The sequence below is a fragment of the Triturus cristatus genome, chromosome 3_2 (genome assembly GCF_964204655.1).
Source record: "Triturus cristatus chromosome 3_2, aTriCri1.1, whole genome shotgun sequence".
NCBI lineage: Eukaryota > Metazoa > Chordata > Amphibia > Caudata > Salamandridae > Triturus > Triturus cristatus.
Genome location: NC_140584.1, coordinates 824638852 through 824658928, shown reverse-complemented (window position 1 = coordinate 824658928; position 20077 = coordinate 824638852). Strand labels below are relative to the sequence as shown.

Genomic DNA, 20077 nt, shown 5'->3' with positions numbered 1-20077 from the left:
CTCCATTTGTGCCCCCTGATTGACCCATCTGGCAATGCCTGCTCCCACTGTGATTTCAGACTTCCCCTTCTGTCCATCCCAGCCTCCTTCGTGCTCTCAGACTACCTAGTCTGTCCATGCCTTCTCCCTTCGTGCCCTAAGACTGCCCCTTTCCTCCATGCCTGAACTGAATATGAGAGTAACACAATTACGTCGGCACAAAACAGCTCAAGAGCCTGTTTAAATTATTAATTTCCACTCGTCCTTGTCTGTCGAACCCCCCCCACCCCCACCGCTCTTACCTGCACAGGTGCTGCTGCGTTTAATGATGAGCGAGTGGCAGACCGAAGAGGCCAATCAGAACCTCCACTCCCGCTGTGCCGTGCCTGTATCCCTGTGCCATGCGTAGCTCCACGTGCCTGTCAGTCTTTGTGCATGCCTGTATCCCTGTGTCATGTGTAACTCCACCTGCATCTGTCTCTATGCCGGGCCTGGTTTCTTGTGTGCTGGGATTGTCTTGTCTATTGCCCTGGTGCGCCTGTCTCACTCTGCCTTGCGGCGGATTTTCCATGATAATGCAGGTGGCATTTCTAGCGCTGCCGGCTGCAATTTCCCACATCGTGCCGTGGCGCCCCTGGCAACTAATTACGGCGCACCGGGGTGCCGAGGCGCACAGTTTGGGAACCACGGATTTAAGGAGTACTATATAGCACAAGCATGACCCGTCCGGGTATCAGTGCACCGTACAGATAGCAAAACAAGTTAAACACAGAAAAAACAGGCAATAAACAAATAAGAATACAGTTAGCAATATGTTGCACAATAAGTAGTAGCAGCAAAAGCAAACCAGAACAGGCAAGAAACAAAATATATACAATGAGAACAAATGAACTTAGAATACACAGGGAATAGAAATGACTATAGGAAGGATAGTCCAACTTAGTCAAATCAGGACTCATGGAACTAATCGGTAACTAATGCTGAAGATATCTATTCAGCAATAGACACACAAATGATGGACGGAATGCAGAACAAATCTAAACATTTGCCCACAGTCAAAAGATCTGGGTTAAATCCATTGTTCTTTTGCTCAACATGCCACCCCAGGTTATAACCAGCCATATGAAAATCAGTCTTGATCCTGTTCCTCATGGGAATAATTCAGCTCGAACTGACAAGATAGCCTGGCTGATGAGGTGTGAAGCCCCAAACCTGGTCCCAGGATGCTTGTTTCCTGTCCAGGGAGGACCTGGCATGGCAGTTTGGCTGGGCTGTTTTCGTAGGGAACAAGGTCAAGACTGATTTGCATATGGCTGGGTTCAAACTGGAATGGCATGGTGAGTACAAAAACGATATTTAGGCCCTGATCTCTGTACTGGGGCGAATGTTTGACATTGTTCAACATTCTGTCCATCAATAGTTGTTTTTGCATTTGTCACCTCGAGTGGGACGAGTTTGGCCAGACGTGGGTCCCGTGCTCTCCATGCCACTGGAGTCAAGCTAGCCTGGCTGATGATGGGTGAAACCCCGAAACTGGTCCCAGGATGCTTGTTTCCAGTCCAGGGATGACCTGGCCTGGCAGTTCGGGCTGGACTGTTCCCATGGGGAACAGAGTCAAGACTGATTTGCATATGGCTGAGTTCAAACTGGAATGGCACGGGGAGCAAAAAAAATTGATTGAAGCCCAGATCTCTGTACTGGAATGAATGCTTGACATTGTTCAACATTTTGTCCATCAATTGTTCTTTTTGCAGATATATAGTCAGCAGTAGCTTTCTAAAATTCTTTTTTGAAGGGGGTATTTTAAGGATTAGATCTAGTTTCAGGGGGAATCGCATTCCATATTCTGGGGGCAAGACCAAAAAAGGAGCGATTATAAGTTTTATTTTTGTTGAACTTCTGTGGTTTCAACAATAGAGAGTTAGAACTTAGGGAGTGACTCCCAGGTAGACTGGAGTGTTGTAATGAAGAGCCTAATGGGTTATGCAGGCTATCTTAAACTAAATTCTAACGTCAAACGGGAGCCATTTGAGATGTTTCAGCTTGGGTGTGATGTTGTCACATTGGCTCGATCCCATGATGAGCCTAGCAGATGAGTTTAGTGTGGCCTTTGACGGAGCCAGCATGGCTTTGGGTAGTCCTGCAAGAGTTCCACTTCAGTAGTATAGGTGGGAAATGACTAGGGATTGGACTGCTAGCTGAAAATCATCTGGGGGTAAGAAGAGTTTGATTTTCCTTATTGTGTTCAAATGGAAATTGGCTGTTCTGGTAGTTGCACTGATGTGATCTTACATATTCAGGTATTTTTGCAATGAAATGCCTAAAGATCTAGTAGAAACAACAACATGTGAGGTGCAGTTAAGTGCTGTAAACTGTTTGAGCTATTCATCTGTGAGAGTAGAGTCAATCATTCTTAGGTTTTCAGTACATCACAGTTAAGAGTTTTGATATCTTCAGGTGAGGAAATTTTCAAGTATAAATGTATATTATCTGCGTACATGTGGTACTGTGTATTTGATTGTATAAGAATTTTGGTTAGTGGTTTCATAAAGAAGTTGAATAGCATAGGAGAGAGTGTGGATCCTTGAGGTACTCCCATCGAGATCAGAGTAAAGTTAAACAGGGTTTGATTGGTTTTGATCGTTGAGATGTGTTATGAAGGAACAAATAAAACCAATTTAAGACGGGACCAGATAAACCCATCCTTTTCTCCAAAAGGTCTATCATGTTGTCATGAATCGCAGATGAGAGACCAATGAGTATAAGTAGGCAGGGTTTGTTCTGGTCAAGTAGTCTTAAAGAGTTAGAGCCTTTTCAGTGTTAAGGCTTGTTCTGAAGCCCGATTGGCAATGGTAAATGAAGCTTACTATATCAGACATATGAGAGGATGAATGCTGTAGGAAAGAAAGGGATCCTGAGGAAGTGTGGTACAGCTCAAGGAGAGTTTCATTCTGACTTCTTGAAGGTCTAGACAGGGGCGGCTCTGCCGCTAAGGTGTAGGAGCTTTGCCGCACTGTCCTAGGAGCAGAGCAAATTAAAAATAAAATGATAACAACAGAACGTTAGTATCATTTTATTTTTAGTCTGCCTTTAATGTTATAGTGGGCGGGGCGGGGTGGGCAGGTTTGGACTCGCGTGATGCCATCAGAGGGAGGAGTGGCGGCTTCACCATAAGTGCGCATGCCGGTTTGGTCAGCAAAACCGTATTGTACAGCCTGGGTGGAGAACATGCACAGGCTTCCAGTCACTGAGCGCCATACCACGGCGCTCAGACCAATCACAACACTGCTGTAAAGCAGCGTTGTGATCGGATGGGAGAGACTGGGAGCCTGGATGCTTACGTTCCGATAGAAGAGGACAGAGGAGATGCAGCGGCGGCGTTCACAGGTAGGTCTTTTTTATTTTTTGTACCCCTCCACCCCTCCTGCATCCCCTACCATCTGCCACTGAGTCTAGAGAAACAACATATGGCCAAGAAAGTATTTTATGGTGTCGCCTTCAGAACAAGGATTATGACACCCCTGAATAACCCAGAGATAAGCAGCTCTCTCCGATTGCTTAATCCTAGTAAAAATCTTTACATGAATTATCATTTGATGTCTTTAATGGCTAGACTTATGCATGTGTTACTGGACAATGTCCTCAACAGTAATGTTATGAGATGGTTCCATGTGTCATCATGGGCCCAGTGTTCCAGTCCTGAGCTTGCAGACTATAACTCAATGAATTTTGAGAAATGTAGTTCTGCTGCACCTCTACTGAACCAATTGGATTTGTTATAGGTTACAATTGTTTGTTGAAGGAAAAACTTAACTGGGGTCCCCATGACCCAAAGTGATCATAATCAATGATAACTTCCATGTACTATGGGCAGAGATTAAAGTGTGAAAAAAAGTAGTCAAACTGTGATCACACAAGTTTGGGGCCGGATATGGTCGGGGTATTTAGAAATTAGCAGATGGGCCGCCAAAGGGAATTTAAGTAATCAAGATCATTGAGAGAAGATGCACAATGAATCCTCCTAGCTTGGTTTTCATTTTATTCTAATCATCAAAACATGTCATGCTTTAGATCAGTGTTTTCCCAAACTGAGGGACATGACCCACAGGTGAGTCGCAGGCTTATTTTTGGTGGCTAATGAAAGTTAAGCAATAAGTAAAGACACCTATACATTCTGTATTTTTCTTGTCATTTGCTGCGCGTCAAAAACAGAGTTCAAATTTCAGGCTACGTCTTCTGACAAATTATTGTTTTTTTGATCCTGGGGATTGGTGTTTACAAACTCCTCTAACTTCACAATCAGAGAAAGAAGAGTGAAGTGAATTATGTGACAATCTTGCTAGGGTACAGGTGTGCGAAAAGAAAGGCTGTAGGATGTCATTTGTTGTACCACTCAACAAAATGAAGATACCTGTAAATGAACAGTACACATTCAGCAGTTAGGAAAGAAAAATAGAGTACATTGTTTTGTAATTCTGAAGTGTGGTGGAGCTAAAGAATTTATTGGGACCAAAACAAATTAACAGACTTTACTTAATGGCGCACAAACGATAAATATTTACTGAAATACGATTTCCACATATTATCATTTTTGTGCAAAATAGTTTTATCAGTTGTATCTGCAAATTTAGCACACAATGCTTTAGTTACATTAAAAATTCACCTGCTTCATGTTCATTAGACCCAGGCGGGACGCGAAAGTTTGGTCCTGGTTCTAAAAAGTTTGGGAACCACTGTTTTAGATGCCTTCTGTTTCAAGTCAAGAGAATCATATGTGAAATATTTAGTGTCTGAGTCTTACGGGTACTTTTCAATTTGATGAAGATTTGCTTTAACAATGAAAGATAAGTATTAGATTAGGAGTAAGGGTTGTAAGAAAAGGTAGATCTATTGATGAATGTATTACAGTTAATGGAACTCATTTCACGATATTACCAGCTCACATCAGCCTCTCCATGTAAATCCTTCGGTTAAAAAAGAAAGGATGTAGGACAAACCTGAACTGTCAGAGGTATTTTTACAGCAAGCTTGTCCTGTCCATTGCATATACTATTTATACTTTTCAAACAAGGAAGTTGAAAGGTACAACTCTTTATATAATATAAGTAAGCTTCTTGGTCCATAGTGGGTGTCTAGCAATCAAACGTGCCGACAAACGGTCATTTTTTAAAACTCTGCTAGGTGCATGAAAAGATTTGGCGGGGGCAATGCAGAGAATGAGACGAGCTGTGCTCAAGGCATAGCTTGTGGCAGAAGATTGGTGGTTTGCTTAGTGATTTAGAGACACCATTTTGTGCCCTAGCATAGGCAAAAGGAAAACGCTTATGCCAGCTGTAGTTGGATGATTATTTAATTTGAGGACTTTATGAGCAAACAGGCTGTGAACAGTCTTGGATGTGGACAGCCTTGGATGTGGACAGCCTTGGAGGTGGACAGCCTTGGAGGTGGACAGCCTTGGAGGTGGACAGCCTTGGAGGTGGACAGCCTTGGAGGTGGACAGCCTTGGAGGTGGACAGCCTTGGAGGTGGACAGCCTTGGAGGTGGACCGTCTTGGAGGTGGACTGTCTTGGAGGTGGACTAGCCTTCTCAACAGTCCAGTGATCCTGAAAGGCAGGCGCTTATGGAAGAGAGTCAATCACTTTTCAGACACATGCTTTTGCTGATTGGCTTATCCTAAGAGGCCCTTCAGATGCACCTGGCAGTCAAAAAGTTTTAAGATTTCTCTTTGGTCAGACTTCTTCCTATATTGTGCAGAGCAGATTGACTTCATACTCTAAAAAATTACACCAGAAATTCACAGAATATGTTACAGGATTTAAACATGGTCATTTTCAAAATCCAAGACAAGATGCTCCTGACCTCTTGGGTACTTTTCTCCCCAAACTGCAGGTCGCCAGTCGTGAACTGCGCATCCCCCTTTCATACATCCACTTCTGTGAAACCAGCACAACGACTGTCCCCAACACCTGCCCCTCGGGAGGATCCTGTGGAACAGACGTCAATGGAATGGCAGTGAAGGTAGCATGTTTCCACTTTATTGGGTTCAGTTTGGAGGCACACATGTTATACTTTAATTTCATAGGACAAATACAATGAAGCCCAAGCTTCCTATGCCATACCTTACCAAAAACATGCAATGTTTTCTTTTTTGTTAAAAAAATCTTTTTATTATGTTACCCTTTAAACAAACAAACAGTATATATAAGTGTTACAGTACTTAGTTTGCATTTTCAAATTCCAATTATCATTAAATCTGTACTTCCAGACTGGGTTCGTAGTTTCTTTATTTTGTCCTTTGATCAAATGGGCACTGGGAGTGACATGCACCTGTCCCTGCCCTAGTGAAACTCTGTCCTTTTTCCTCTCCTTTATTTATCTTTTTCCCTTCGTTCCCTCCAGCCATGGTGGGATCACCCTTCTTCTGCTGGGTAATTATTCATTTAATATGTTCCTCCCATCATGCCTAGATTTTATCATATTTCTAGGGCATCCCCAGCCTATGTAAAGGACCTGCTCGGCCACCATGCACTATATCATGCTTTCACTCCATACATTAAAGCTTGGCATTCTTCGGGACTCCCACAGTCTTGTGATAACCTTTCTCGCCTCCACGAGTTTGATGTGACACTATATTTCCTCATATTTTGTGCTACTGGGTCCCTTGATAATCCCAATACAGCCAGCTTCTTTGTTGGATCCACTGGGGTTCCAAATGTATCTGTCATGCACTTTCCTACCTTACCAATATTTCACCTCAATCTCAATACGGCGACATTTCTAAAGTGTATGAATAAGCGTTCCTTTACCTCCACAGCCTTTCAGACATTCTTTGTTTGTGGCTTTCCCCCTGGTGTGTAGGAGGGCGCATGTATGATAAATTCTGTGAAGGATTTTCAACTGAAACAATTGAAAGCTGCCCTTATGGATAACTCCCATGGCCCGCTGAGTGCCTCTTTCCGTTGTTCATCATCCAAAAGTCCCCAACATAATTTTTCCCATTGGGTTTTCTGACCATCTATTTGGTCTAGGGTATTATTAATTAATGCTCTGTATGTTTCTGATATCACTTTGACCCTAACTCTATACTTTAAGAGGGAGCTATCCTATACATCAGACATTGTCTTTCTGTTTATATGCTGTGAATATCTCAGTTGAAGTAACCCTTATCCTGTAGGAAGAATTCTTCTAATATTGACCTATGCCTGTGCGTTTCCGTTTCTGGAACCCCCTCAGAATCCCTCATCCTTCATAGATATTGAGTTCCACAAGAGGGTTCATTTGGTAGTCCACCCCTCGCATACTATACTTTTAACCTCTTATTCCATATGTGTAGCACACTTCGGCGGTTCTTGGCACCCGCACCTTCCCCATACCCCAATATAGTCACCTCGTAGCCTTTTGGCCATAGTGCATCTCTGTCTAACCACAGGGCTGATTCCTATTGAGATGATAATGCCCATTGATTAATCACCATTAATTGCAAAGCGCAATATTATTTCCTGAGATTATGAATACACCCTCCTACTTAGCTTGTATAGGGCAGTCCTGTTCCGCCCCCATTCCATAGTAATGTACGGACAGCGGTGTGTAATTCCTAGTGGTACATGTAGGCCCAACTACCTGCAGCGCACACCCTTTGGCTCCAGTTTACAGCAATACATTATGGATCAGGGAAGGACGTTGTCTGCAGGTAATGTAATAGTTGTATCCGTAAGTTAATGCTGTTTGAGCTTGTATTTATGGTTCATTAATGCAAAGCCTTAATTATTAGGGTGAGCACTCTATGGAAATGTAAGCTCGGACTGCTCTACTGACAGTGGTTCCAGTATAAAAATGTATATGCTCATTTCCAAAGTTTAACAATAGCAGGCTACGTTTAATGCTCCGAGAATGCTCTGAGTAGATGCAAATATTTTCAAAAGCTTGAAAGGAAGATTGGTGATTCTTTTCTTTCAAAATAAAATGTTCACAAAAAATATACAACTAGGAAAAAAAATTGTTTTGCTAAATTACTGTGAAATTTTAGCTATAATTTCTGAGATACACCATTTAGTAAACTGTGTTTATTTATAATGGAAAATCAGTGCAACCAATTTCAATGAGACTATGGGAAACATGGAAATAAACAAGCACTGGCAAAGCCAATAGGTCTGACATTGGTGGTCAGCCTTTTGGTTTTGTCAATGTGTGTATTGTTTTGACATGGTTTTTATAAAGTTATTGTTGTGGGAGCTCAGGATCTCACCATTATAACAAATATAGGTAAAAAGCAGAAATATTTGTTTATCTCAAAAAGTGCACATTGCCACTGTAGTCCCTCACACTAAACAAAAATACTTTGAGTGCCAATATGCTCCTTGTGAAAGAACAGAATACTGTCACTCACAGTAAAACTAGCTGATAGATAGAGATGTAATTTTAATAAAAGCAAAAGGTCTTGATTAACGCTAGACCTAATTAGGGGCCCAATTCTTAAAGGGAGTCACAAAAGTGCACCCATTGTGTATGTCCTTGCTTTAGTGCAGATTTACGACTTTCATGTATTCACAAGAATTTATAGAAGTAGGCCAGGAATTGGTATGGTGGCCCCATATGTGGTTGATTTGGTTGATTAATGCTTCATCAGTTAGTCAGTCAGTATGTGAGGTTTATTCTTCAAATCATGCATGTGATAAAACTGAAAGCACGTTGTGCCTTCTTCGTGTCTAGAGCTTGCTGGACTACTATTTCCGACATTGGTGAGGTCAGCTTGCCTGCTGGAATCCAGGATTCAAGAGAATGGCTAGTCCCAGCTCAAATTATGCTGATGGCCCAATCAATCAATCATGATTATAAAAATATCGTATCTAATCACTCGATAGGGTATCCAGCTGCTTGTAGGTCCCGGATGCTTATTTGAGCAGGCAGGTCTTGAGAGCCATTCGGAATTCCAGAAGTGAGGAGTTGCTTGGGGAGGCTGTTCCAGGTCTTTGCTGTGATGTAGGAGAAGGGGCATCCTCTACTTTTGCTTTGGCAGATGCGGGGAGTATGGACAAGTGAAAGGGAGGCGGAGCGTAGTCTTCACAACAGTTGGTGGAAGTTCAGGTAGTGGTTAATGTAGGTGGTTCCTTATTTGTATAGAGCCTTGTGTGCGTGGGTCATCTGCTTGAATTGGCATCTCTTCTGTACGGGTAGCCATTAGAGTTGCCTGAGGTGGGGAGTGATGTGGGTTCGTCAGGAAAGGTCAAGGATGAGTAGTCACCTTGACACCACCTAGCCCAAAAGACAGGATGAAGATTGTCACTAGCTTCTAGCCCAATACCTACTGTTATTTTAGGATCCAACCATCAAGGATTAAGGCTGTCTAGCGTTTGTGTCTTAGGGAAGAAGGGAAGTCCTTCAATGTTGGCAGATGTGGATCACTGATGAAAGAGATGCCCCATAATCCTCATTTTCCAACGGTGGTGGCCAATAACCCCTGATATATGCGCTTCCCCCATGTTTGATAGATTTGAGTTAGAAAAGTAAATCTGTCATCTGGCCCAGAGTCTTCATTTTTCCCAATGTTTGTTAGACCGGAGTAAGACTAGTAAATCTGACCTCTCTACCACCCATCCAACAATATATGCGCTCTCCCTAGTATTGACATTTCTTTTAAATATATTATAATTTTTTTCAAATATATAATATTCTAAAATATAATAATGTTAACTACAATTAAAGGTGACTTTCCCGATATGTTCCTTAAGGGCCTAGCATGGCAATCAGAAAGCTGATCAACTCAGTTGGATCTTCCCCTCATCTCTGTAGATTTCTTTTTTATCCTTATATTTTTAATAAAGAGAACATCAATACTACAAACAAAGCTTAGCGACAGTCAAAATATGAGCAGATACACAGGCAGTAAAAAGAGTAAGACCACAAGGAGAAAGACCATTGCACATAGGTGTGGCAAAGGCAGGAGAGCATTGCACTGTTAACTGACAGATGTTTAGTCAGTAATAGACAGTAACACCCCCTCAGATTCACACACTTGCCCCCAGTTCCATGAGATTTCCCAAACCTATCGACCCATTATCGGGGCCTGGCCCCCCAAGACTTGCCTGAGTTTTTAAGTAGGTGCACATTGAGCCACAAATATCCTTCAAGTCTGACAGCAACCAGGAGCATAGAAGAATACATTTGTGCATCTTTGCTGCAGGCAGCATGGTCCAGCCCACTCTCAGTCATGAGTAGCCTGCTTTATAATCACTGTTATCACAACTCTATGCTCAACTAACATTAATGCTAATACAGTGAATTTCCTCACTTGTTCTACTGCATAGCCCAGCAATGCTGTTAGAGGTAAGAGGTCCCCCCTTGCTCTATGAATGTCAGTAAAGGATCCTATTTCGGCACCCAAGCATCGGGGGTAATATCAGCCAAGATGAATGAAACCTCTCTCTGGTATTTGCCGTGTGATATTCCAAAAGTCCCCTAGGAGAGCATTCCCAATTTTCCTATTGCATGTGTCTCAGTGTAAAATGTGTAAAGGCATCAATGGTTCAACTCCCTCCCTTCCTTTATAATTATCCAGTATAAGTAATTGCCCTTCTACATGCAAACCAAAAAGTTGCCGTCATCCTTACCCCTCTCTGATGAGGTAGTGCTGGTGGCCACACTGTGTAAAGCTTGGTTACTTTAACGAAGGAATGCCAGGTGACAGCACGCAAACGAGTGGAGGTCCTTTGTATCCAACTCACTAATGAACTCTACTGTGTAGAACAGGATCCAAACTTACTGAAGAGGCTGGTGGTCCTATTCATGAGTTGAGTGTTTGGTGGGTATAATGGCAAATCCTTTTTATTCAGTTGTGAGGAACAAGTGTGATTGAAAGAATATTATTTCAAGTCCACTTGTGCTTTCTGCAATAAAATCACCCTACTAATGTTGAATTAGTTCTTGATTAGGGGATGTTCACAACCACAGCAGCTGCTAAGCTTTTTAGAGGCTGCATAAAGAACAAATCAACAGCATAATAAAGGTATATAAGATAATACGACCCAAAACACCCAGTAAATCGTGTCATATAATAATGTCAATGGTGATCTGTGGGAATAGCATAACTACACTCAAGATGTGTCTTTAATGTAAAGTTGGACAAGTGTGATAAAATGTAATAAGATGTGGCACAAACCGTTCTGGATATCATAATCAATAACAAATATAAAAATTAGATATACGTATATAAAAAGACAGATATCTGATATGATCAGAGGTATGATACAAGGAATTGGTATAGTCCAAATAAGTTTTTAATGTGAGGTAACACCCTGCTAGTTACATGCTATTGCAGGTTAAACCCCATGGAGAGGGGAATAACTGAGTGTATAACCAGGCATAAAACCGCACATAATGGCACATGCATCAAAAATGCTATTTGCGATTCCTTATTAGCGAAAAATAAGGATTCGCTAATAAGGAATTGCAAAAGCCTATGCGTATAGGAATCGCTAAAAAAATTGTAATGCCTACAAATTCCTTAATTGCGACTAATTAGGAATGGCTTTCCATTCAGTTATTTGGAATGAATGGGGATTGGATGCGCAATTTCCGAGTACCCATTAGGTACTCGCAAATTGCGCATGCAATTTCGAGGGTTCAAGGGTGTCAAAAGGACACCCTGTTGCACCCCTGAAATTGTAATGTGTGCCCATGTTGCACACACACATGCTCCAAGGGCATGTGTGTGTAGCATGTAACTTTGAAAAATGCACTTTAAATGCTATTCCTTAAATGCAATTGCAATCTGGCCGGCGGTCCCAAACACCGCTACGATGGATGCCATCCTAATGAACCCCATAATTTGGTTATGCACAAATGCTTAGAATTCACAGAAACTGGATCTCCACACACTGTCATTTGTTTGCTTTATAGTTCTATTAGTAAAACTGTATGTCTGTGCAAAATGAATGGCCTTTTCAATGGAAAATGTGCTGTCTGTGAATGACAATGCATTACCGCATGAAGCTTTAGTTACATTAAAAAATCTCCCCTCCTCATATCCATTAAAGGTGGGCGGGTCACAAAAGTTTGTCATTCTAAAAAGTGGATCATGGTTCTAAACATTTTGGGAACCACTGTATAGTAATGTATTGGATTGTTGGGTTTATTGGTGAATTAGCTAGGTAGTATTTTTTCATTATTTTAAAAAATTAGTATGTTAATTATTTTAATTGTTCTTCATTTGTTTCATTGATGTTAAAATATGAAACTTAACACTTAGGGGCCGATTAGGATGCAGTGCTGGTACTGGCCGCCAGTGGTGCGGCGGTTCCGCACCGGCAATTAGGATGCCACCACCACCGTGGCGGTGGCATTCTCTATTCCCAGCTGGGAAGGCATGTCATGCCTTGGCATGCACAAGGTGAAAGGCACCGCGCGGTGCCTGCCACTTTGTCTGTGCCAATGCAGTGAGGTACCATAGGTACCCCCATGTGCCCCCCACCATCCCTCCCAACAACCTGGGGGCCCGCAACAGGTCCCCAACTGAGAAAACCGAATGCCTTTCCGTAGCGGCGTTGGCGCCACGGAAAGGCTGCTTCCCGCTGCCATCATAATATGGATGGCGGTGTCTAGCAGACACCGCCACCATATCAGGCCCCTTTTACGCCCGGTCACCGGTGTGACTGGTGGACGGTCTTTCCGTCCGCAGGGGCACCCCCGCCATACTAATATGGCGGGAGAAATGGCATGCGGGCGGAGGCGATCCGCCCGACATTCTAATAGACCCCTTATTTTAGAAAATAAATGTTAATTTTTTTAAGGGTTGTGCGGTGGATGAGGGTACAGTAATTTTTAAAGTGTATATTAATTGGTGTTAATTGTTTTTTTATTTTACATTTTAAATTTTTTTGTTTAGTTGTTTTATAATGTTACATTTGTTTGCTTTTATTTTTGTTTTTGTGGGGTTTATTAGTGGATAGGGTTGGTAGTATTAAAAAAGTTATGTTATTTTTTTACATGAAAATGGTTTATTTTTAACTTACTGGAATATGGGATTATTTGAGTATTTTCTAAAAACATTTTTTAATATATCCTCAATAAGAGTTGTGGGGTATTTTGGGGAAATGGGTGGGTTGTGTTTTCTAAAACAATTATGTTATAATTAACTAGAAGGTTTTATACATGTAAATTTTTTTAAAAAGTTAACAAATTTCATGGTTTTGAAAATACTTTTTTATTTTCTTAGTAGTTTTTTGTTTTTTGTTTTCGGTTTTTTTTCATGTGGGAGTTTGAGTGAAATTGTTAATTTAAAAATATTTCATACTTTAAATAGTTTTTTACATTTTTCATATATTTGTAAAATGTAAATATTTATTTTAACAATTTTCAAAATGTTACGATTTGTATTTGCCATTTTTTTTAAAGTTCTACTTATATTTTTTGATAATTTTACATTTGCACTTATATTATTTAAGTGTATTGATTCTGATCCCTTGGATGAATTTTCTTTCCCTAGTGTTTGTTGGACTGCAGTTAGAATTGTAAATCTAACACGCCGCCTTGCCCCACCGATTAATGCACGTCACCCAATGTTGGTTAGATAGTAAATAGAATAATAAAAATGACACGGTCGTCCGAAGCAGACCGGCTGGCCTGTCCACAGTTCAACACAACTACTAAAGGTGGGAAAACCTTCTCTGTCGTGAATCGTGATCCCGCAGTTGTGGAACAAGCTACCAGAAAGCCTACGCAAAGAAACCGCCCTTCTCCCATTTAGGAAAAAATTAAGACCCTCCTATTCACAGAGGCCTGGGAACAACACACGCTGCGACCGGGGTGCTAACAGTCAGCCGATCGTGGGGGTTCTAGCTACTCTCTCTTAGCGCTAAAAGACCTGCTGGTGATTATGTAATTTATAAATCCCAATTAACATAACATAACATAACCCACCCAGTGTATACACTTTGCTTAAAGTTTGTTAGACTGGAATTAGAATGTATGCAATTTTGCCCGTGTTTAATAGACTGGAGTTAGGAAAGCAAATCTGACTCCCAGCCCAATGTATGCATTATATGTTTGTTAGAATGGAGTAAGAATAGTAAGCCTGGGCGTAGTGTGCATAGTGGAGCTACCCGGAGCGCCATGGAGTTGATAACAAACTGTGTGGCACTCCGCATAGCTCCCCTATAATAACAATTGCTAAAGGTTTCAAAAATAAGTTTAAAAGCACCTTACCTTATCTGCGGCGTCTGCGGCGTCCCCAGCTGGCCTCCTCCTCTCTTCATCACGTTCATGGTAAAAACTGCGCATATGCGGGCCCCCGCGCATGCACAGTTTTTACCGCGAACGAGATGAAGAGAGGAGGAGCCCAGCCGGGGACGCCGCAGACGCCGCAGACGCCGCAGAAAAGGTAAGGTGCTTTAACCCCTTCCACGCGTGGCAAATTCCGCTGCGGTGCGATGGGGGACGGGGCTGGGTGTGGCGCTCAGGTACTCAGGACGGCTCCCGGCTGTCATAAATCACGGTGGGCGTGTGCTCATGACGTCCGGGAGCCGTCCGAACTCCGCCCACTGATTAATTCGCCCGCACTGGCGGGGAATTTGCCGCGCGTGGGCGGAGCGGCAACGGTCGGACGGCTCCCGGCCGTCATGAGCACACGACTACCGTGACTCATGACGGCCGGGAGCCGTCCTGAGCATCGATGTGGTTAAACTTATTTTTTAAAACTTTAGCAATTGTTATTATAGGGCGGGTGGGAGGCGGAGGCAGGCCTACTCCACTCCGCTGCGGAATGTGCGGGGTTTTGCCTACTCCGCATTCTCCACGGAACGAGGAGTAGACAAAACTCAGCACACTCCACGGGCGGAGCAGAGTTCTCCGCCCACGGTTACAGAATAGTAAATTTGACCCACACCGCAATCTACCAAATGTATGCACTTACCCAAATGTTTGTGAGACTGTAGTTAAAATAATAAATCTGACCTCCATCCCTCGATCCATCAATGTATGCACTCTTCCCATTTTTGGCATTTCTTTTAGATATATTATGCAAACAATATATATTTTTTATTTTAAATTATAATACTGTTAATTACATGTAAATTCATATTCCTACCTGTATTACATGGATATTTTGAGCCACAATTTTTTGCTATGTCGATATATTTTAATTTTATATTATGAGTATGCAAAGTCACTATTTTGATTTTTGATATTTTGACAATTATATTTTTGTACCACAATGTTTTTGTGGTTGATGTTCTGCCATACAGCCATAAAAATATATTTCTTATAGATGGTTTAATTGTGAATAAAAATTTGAAAAAGAATGTCAAGAAGTGTCCATAAGTGTGCATAAGCAGCCTTCAATCATTCAAATTATTGGAACAGGAAGATATTTGAATCTGAAAAATAAACAATAAAGTGACTGTGAGTAAGGGGAACTACCCTGGATCAATCTATACTTATCCTTTTGGCATCAATCAAGAGATAAATAAAATAGAAATACACTAGGATGTAAACCATTCAGTGTCTTTGTTAAGGTCAATTTGCGGCATCTATCAATTGATCCATTAACTCTATCTTTTCTGTAGAGTCAGTTATCTGTCTCCACCATGTCTAAGTAGTTGTATACTGTTGTATACTTTTAACTCCGAAAAGGTCATCTTGTCTAAGTATTGTTCTTTGTAATGTATGTTAGGGGGTGTTTAGGTCCAGACCATTTAATGCTCCTTGATGTTGCTGGAAGGTCAAGGGATTTGTATATGACATACATTGTAAAACGGTTGATCTTTAATCGTAAAGCTTTTCTGTGGCTTACAACTAAACAATGGAATACATTGAATTTAAAACCATCATTCGAACCGAGGCACACATTTGGTGTAGCAATTTTACTGAACCGTGGCAGGCACCACTTCTCATCACAGTAAGTATTATGAGATCAGGAAGGATACTCTTTAAGTAGTGGTAGTCTTGACTTGGAAGGACGTATTCCCCCCATTTTCCTTTCTCTGCTTTGAAAGGAACTCCTCACTCTCCAGGACTGGTTAGTGTTTTTACACTTCCAGATCCTTGTTTTCAAGCAGTAAATTTACACCCAGAATTTGGAATACAGAGGGTGCTGCAATGAACAAATGTGACATTTACTTCACCATTTCACACTGTGGACTGGGGGATAACACTGTAAATACACTTTTTCCCTCATCCCAAGATACATCAACCTGAAATTTGTGGCATCTGTATGCACAGTTTATACTTGCCAAAACGTGTCCAGATTGTGCAATTTGCCTACCACTCCTAATCTCTATTTGGGCTCAAATGAGAATTCCCACTACTCAAATCAGGGTTAAAACCAGAATTTGAATGAGGGCCTTAATGTCATACGCAAACATATTCACAGAAGCGTAGATTCCTGCCTTTGCTGCCTGTTGACTTGCCATTAGCAGACGAGAAATGTATGGTCCTCCACCAAGAATGGACTTATTGCCTTTGGTGAAGTACAAAGGTTTTGATGGTAGAACATTCTGCACACAAAGCTTTCCCATTTGGGGCTCAATTCCTCTATCACTCTGCCTACAATCAAACTTATTGAGACTCAGAAAACCCTGGAGATGTACATTTTCCATTATGTTTTTACCTTAGACCTTCTTTATGGGTAAAATGTTTATAATTTATGATGTTTCTCTTGAATAGCTGTTCCCATCCAGTTCTCCTGTGACCCCTCTTTTCAAAGTGCTTTAAAGAAGCCTCCGGCCAGCATCAAGACTATGCACAAAATATCAAATAATTGAAAAAAGGTCTGGCGAGGAAGCTGGGAGCTTGAAAAAGTTAAAACAGAAAAAATAGGAATTGTTTTGGGCCCAACAGACTTCAGTCCAAGCACTGTAACAAGGAAGATACAATTTGGTGTAATCAAGTTTACCATTTACAAATCCTTGCATTAACCATCTAGAATACACACCAGGGAATGCCAAAGAGACGTGAAACTATCTACAAATGTGGGATATAATTGCCAATCTTTATTGCGTATTGACCATCTTCCTACAACACGTCACACCTGTCTGGCCTAATAAACGTTATGGAATCCAGCTACAGTCTATATTAGCCAGATATGCCTTATATTGAGACCTTTCCCGAAGGTACTAACTTTTCCGTTTCAAAACTGAATTTTCATGATTCTTAAAATCATATGCAGTTTCATAAAAAATGTATTAATGTGAGTGGTTGGCAGGTGGCACCATAGTGCTGGCTGCCAGGGATCACAGGTGCGAGTGAGGAGCTGGCACCTGTAGTCCGAGGTATTGAGCACAGTGCATTGAAATCCTCCTACTTTTGCAACAAAGTATACTGTTCCATCCAGCTCCAGCAAATCCATGTCACATGGCATCATGCAACCTTCAGCTTGGAGGAAGTTAATGTAATGAGAAAAGACACTTGTGTTTGAAGTCCCGAAGTGAGGCCAAAGCTTGCAGGTCCATTACAGTGTTGCTCCGCTTACCACAGTATTGATGATGAGGGCATTGGCTCTGTGGTGCTGCACGATGAGGGCACACTTAATTATTGAGACTGGGCTGCCCTGCAGCATTGTTTCACCTACCTCTGGGTTAACTGGTGCACCTTGGTAAAGTACTCTCGAGTCCGGTAGCCCATCCAATGCTGGGAGCCACCTTCTATCTCAGCTGCAAGGGTCTAACATCTGACTACCCTCAATGTGCACGTTGTGCCCCACGCTTTACCTCCTCATCTTCCATCTTCGTCCCATTCCTTGTTATACGACTGCAGGTCAGTGGCTGCTGGTGACATTTGAAAGTAGTGAGGGGCAAAATATCAGGATGAGTGTCAGAATTTTGTACTGTGTCCACGGTTTGAACTGACCACTCTATTGTCCTCTGTACTGGTTGGAAATGCCTACAGTCAATGGCAGCCACTCCTAATCCTGCATACTAGCCATGCAAGGTCAAGCACCCACTGAAATCCTTTTCACTATATACTAGTGTCAGACAAAGCAAGTCATGAAAGCAACTCAAATGAGTCCGCATATGTACCCACTTCCTAATACATGTCCGATATCACAAATAACGATGTACCAGGTCAATGTGGAACAAATCCAAGAATGGCTGGTTAAACAGAAGCAAGAAACTATATGGAGCACCAAACAAGCCCTCTGTCATCTCAGTCAACTCCTAGCCCTACCACGGCCAAGCTGGCATGCAGAGACAGTCTGATGTGGATGCCGGCCAAGAGACCTATTTCTAAACTGCACCTTTATGTTGGTGGAGGAGGTTGAAATTCACTACGGCATAGATCTGCCCTGTTTTTGTTGTTGAGTATAGTGCATTGAAAATTAAATAAAAAGATTTTCACAGAAAAAAACATACCCAGATCAATAAGAAGGAAAGTGATAGAACAAAGACAGAACATCCAAACAAGATCTGCTCTCACAATCCTACAATAATGCATTCATGCAGCATCCGTAGGACAGCAGCGTTCCCTGATTTTGATCAATAGTGCAACATTACCTTTCCCAGAGAGATCAGTGTGCGGTGAATTTCGTTCATCAGGTTTTCCACACTGCTCCCTCTGCCATCCTTGTAAACAATCCCAATCCTCGTCTGAGAAGCAGCCGGAAGAATCACAGAAGGGAATCTGTGCCTGGAACAAAGACCATTATGTGGCTTTCTCGGCCTCTACACTCAGTGAACTTCTGCAGCGTCCAAAACTGGAGAAAACTGCCAAGCTCTCAGGGTGCAGCAACAAAGCAACCCTGCCACGCCCTCTCACTTACTCCTGGCATAACTGATAACAGCCTTGCTGGCAGGAGGCCCGCCAAGGGGGAGCACCCGAGCCGGTAAACAAAAGCCACGGGCCAGGATGACACCAAAGCCCCAAGCCCCTGGGGTCGCTGCAGTTTACTGCCTCACTTCAAGGCGGCCCAATCTTGTAGCAGTGGCAGTAGCCTGCTATACGGCCTGCTAAACGGACACCCAAGCTGGTACCCAAACTGGAGGTCCTGTCTCTAGTTCACCACCGATCCGCTTGAGGGCCACTGCGGGAGGCCCACGGGGGATCGGGCAGAGCTGCGGAACCAGCAGTCGCGGCCAGTGGACTCGCGGCCCGCGAGTCATGATGCCGCCGGCTGTGACTTAACATGGGAGCCAATCACAACGCTGCAATGGCAGCATTGTGATGGGTGAAGCGCAGGGGGGAGCGCCCCGGCCGCGCCATTTTCTCCTTCATGCTCCAGGGGCCGACCAAACAGTCAGTACCCACAACAGTTGGTAAGCCACTCCCCCCCTGCCCACGAGCAGAACCACCTACCCTCCTGCCCCCAACCAGGCCCTTCTGCTTTCTCGCAGTGTGAGAAGCAGAAACATAAAATGGTAGTTTTTACCATTTTATGTTTCTGCTTCTCGCACTGTAAGAAAGCAGTGAGGCGACGCCCAAACACCCCTATGGAGGAGCCACCACTGACTGCAGGTGCCCATTCACTCCATTAAGGCTATCAATGTAAAGCTGTTTTCTATGTTTATTAGGTCAAAGGCCTATCCATAAATCCGTTCCACACCTCAACTCCTTCCTGTTTTTCGGTTGTGCCCATTTACAACGTTAGTGCTGTTTACTGGTGTTTGGGGGTTACAGTGGCACCTCTCTGTGACAAAATGCTACTCGAGTAGAAATTATTTCCATTTTCATGTTCTCTTGATGGGAGACCCGGGGGATGTGAGTTCATTTACAGTTCTAGGATTATTTCTGAGCAGAAAGTATTAAATTCCCCAGGGTACCCTTCTTATCTCAATATTGAAACTCCTCATACATAGCAAACGTAAACTCACATAATCATTTAGCACTGAAGATTTAGAAAAAATACATGGCTTTCATTTCTTCTTTTAAACACAATAAAGAGATTTTCCACATTTAATATTTCATATTAAAAAATGACATCATTAAAAATACAATGCGTGTATCAAACAGGGGAAATCATTTCCGACAGCACAATTAGTCTTTGAAAATAGACACATATACTAACTGTGTCACTAGGTATATATGAATTCATTCAACATATACAGATCCCCAGTGCATTGCAGATCATGCCCTCAATACTTTTTTGATGTGTTTGGGTGGACAATACCAATGA

The 20077-nt window shown here is 42.4% G+C and overlaps 1 protein-coding gene across 3 annotated transcripts in view; it reads left to right on the top strand.

The window, feature by feature from the left end:
- LOC146858231 (aldehyde oxidase-like) overlaps window positions 1–20077 on the top strand; it is a 623555-nt gene that overhangs the window by 477519 nt on the left and 125959 nt on the right. For all 3 annotated transcript variants that reach the window (XM_085649038.1, XM_085649037.1, XM_085649036.1), the window contains one exon: window positions 5869–5997. In XM_085649038.1, the coding sequence (XP_085505164.1) occupies window positions 5869–5997 (129 nt within the window). The remainder of the gene's footprint in view (window positions 1–5868; window positions 5998–20077) is intronic.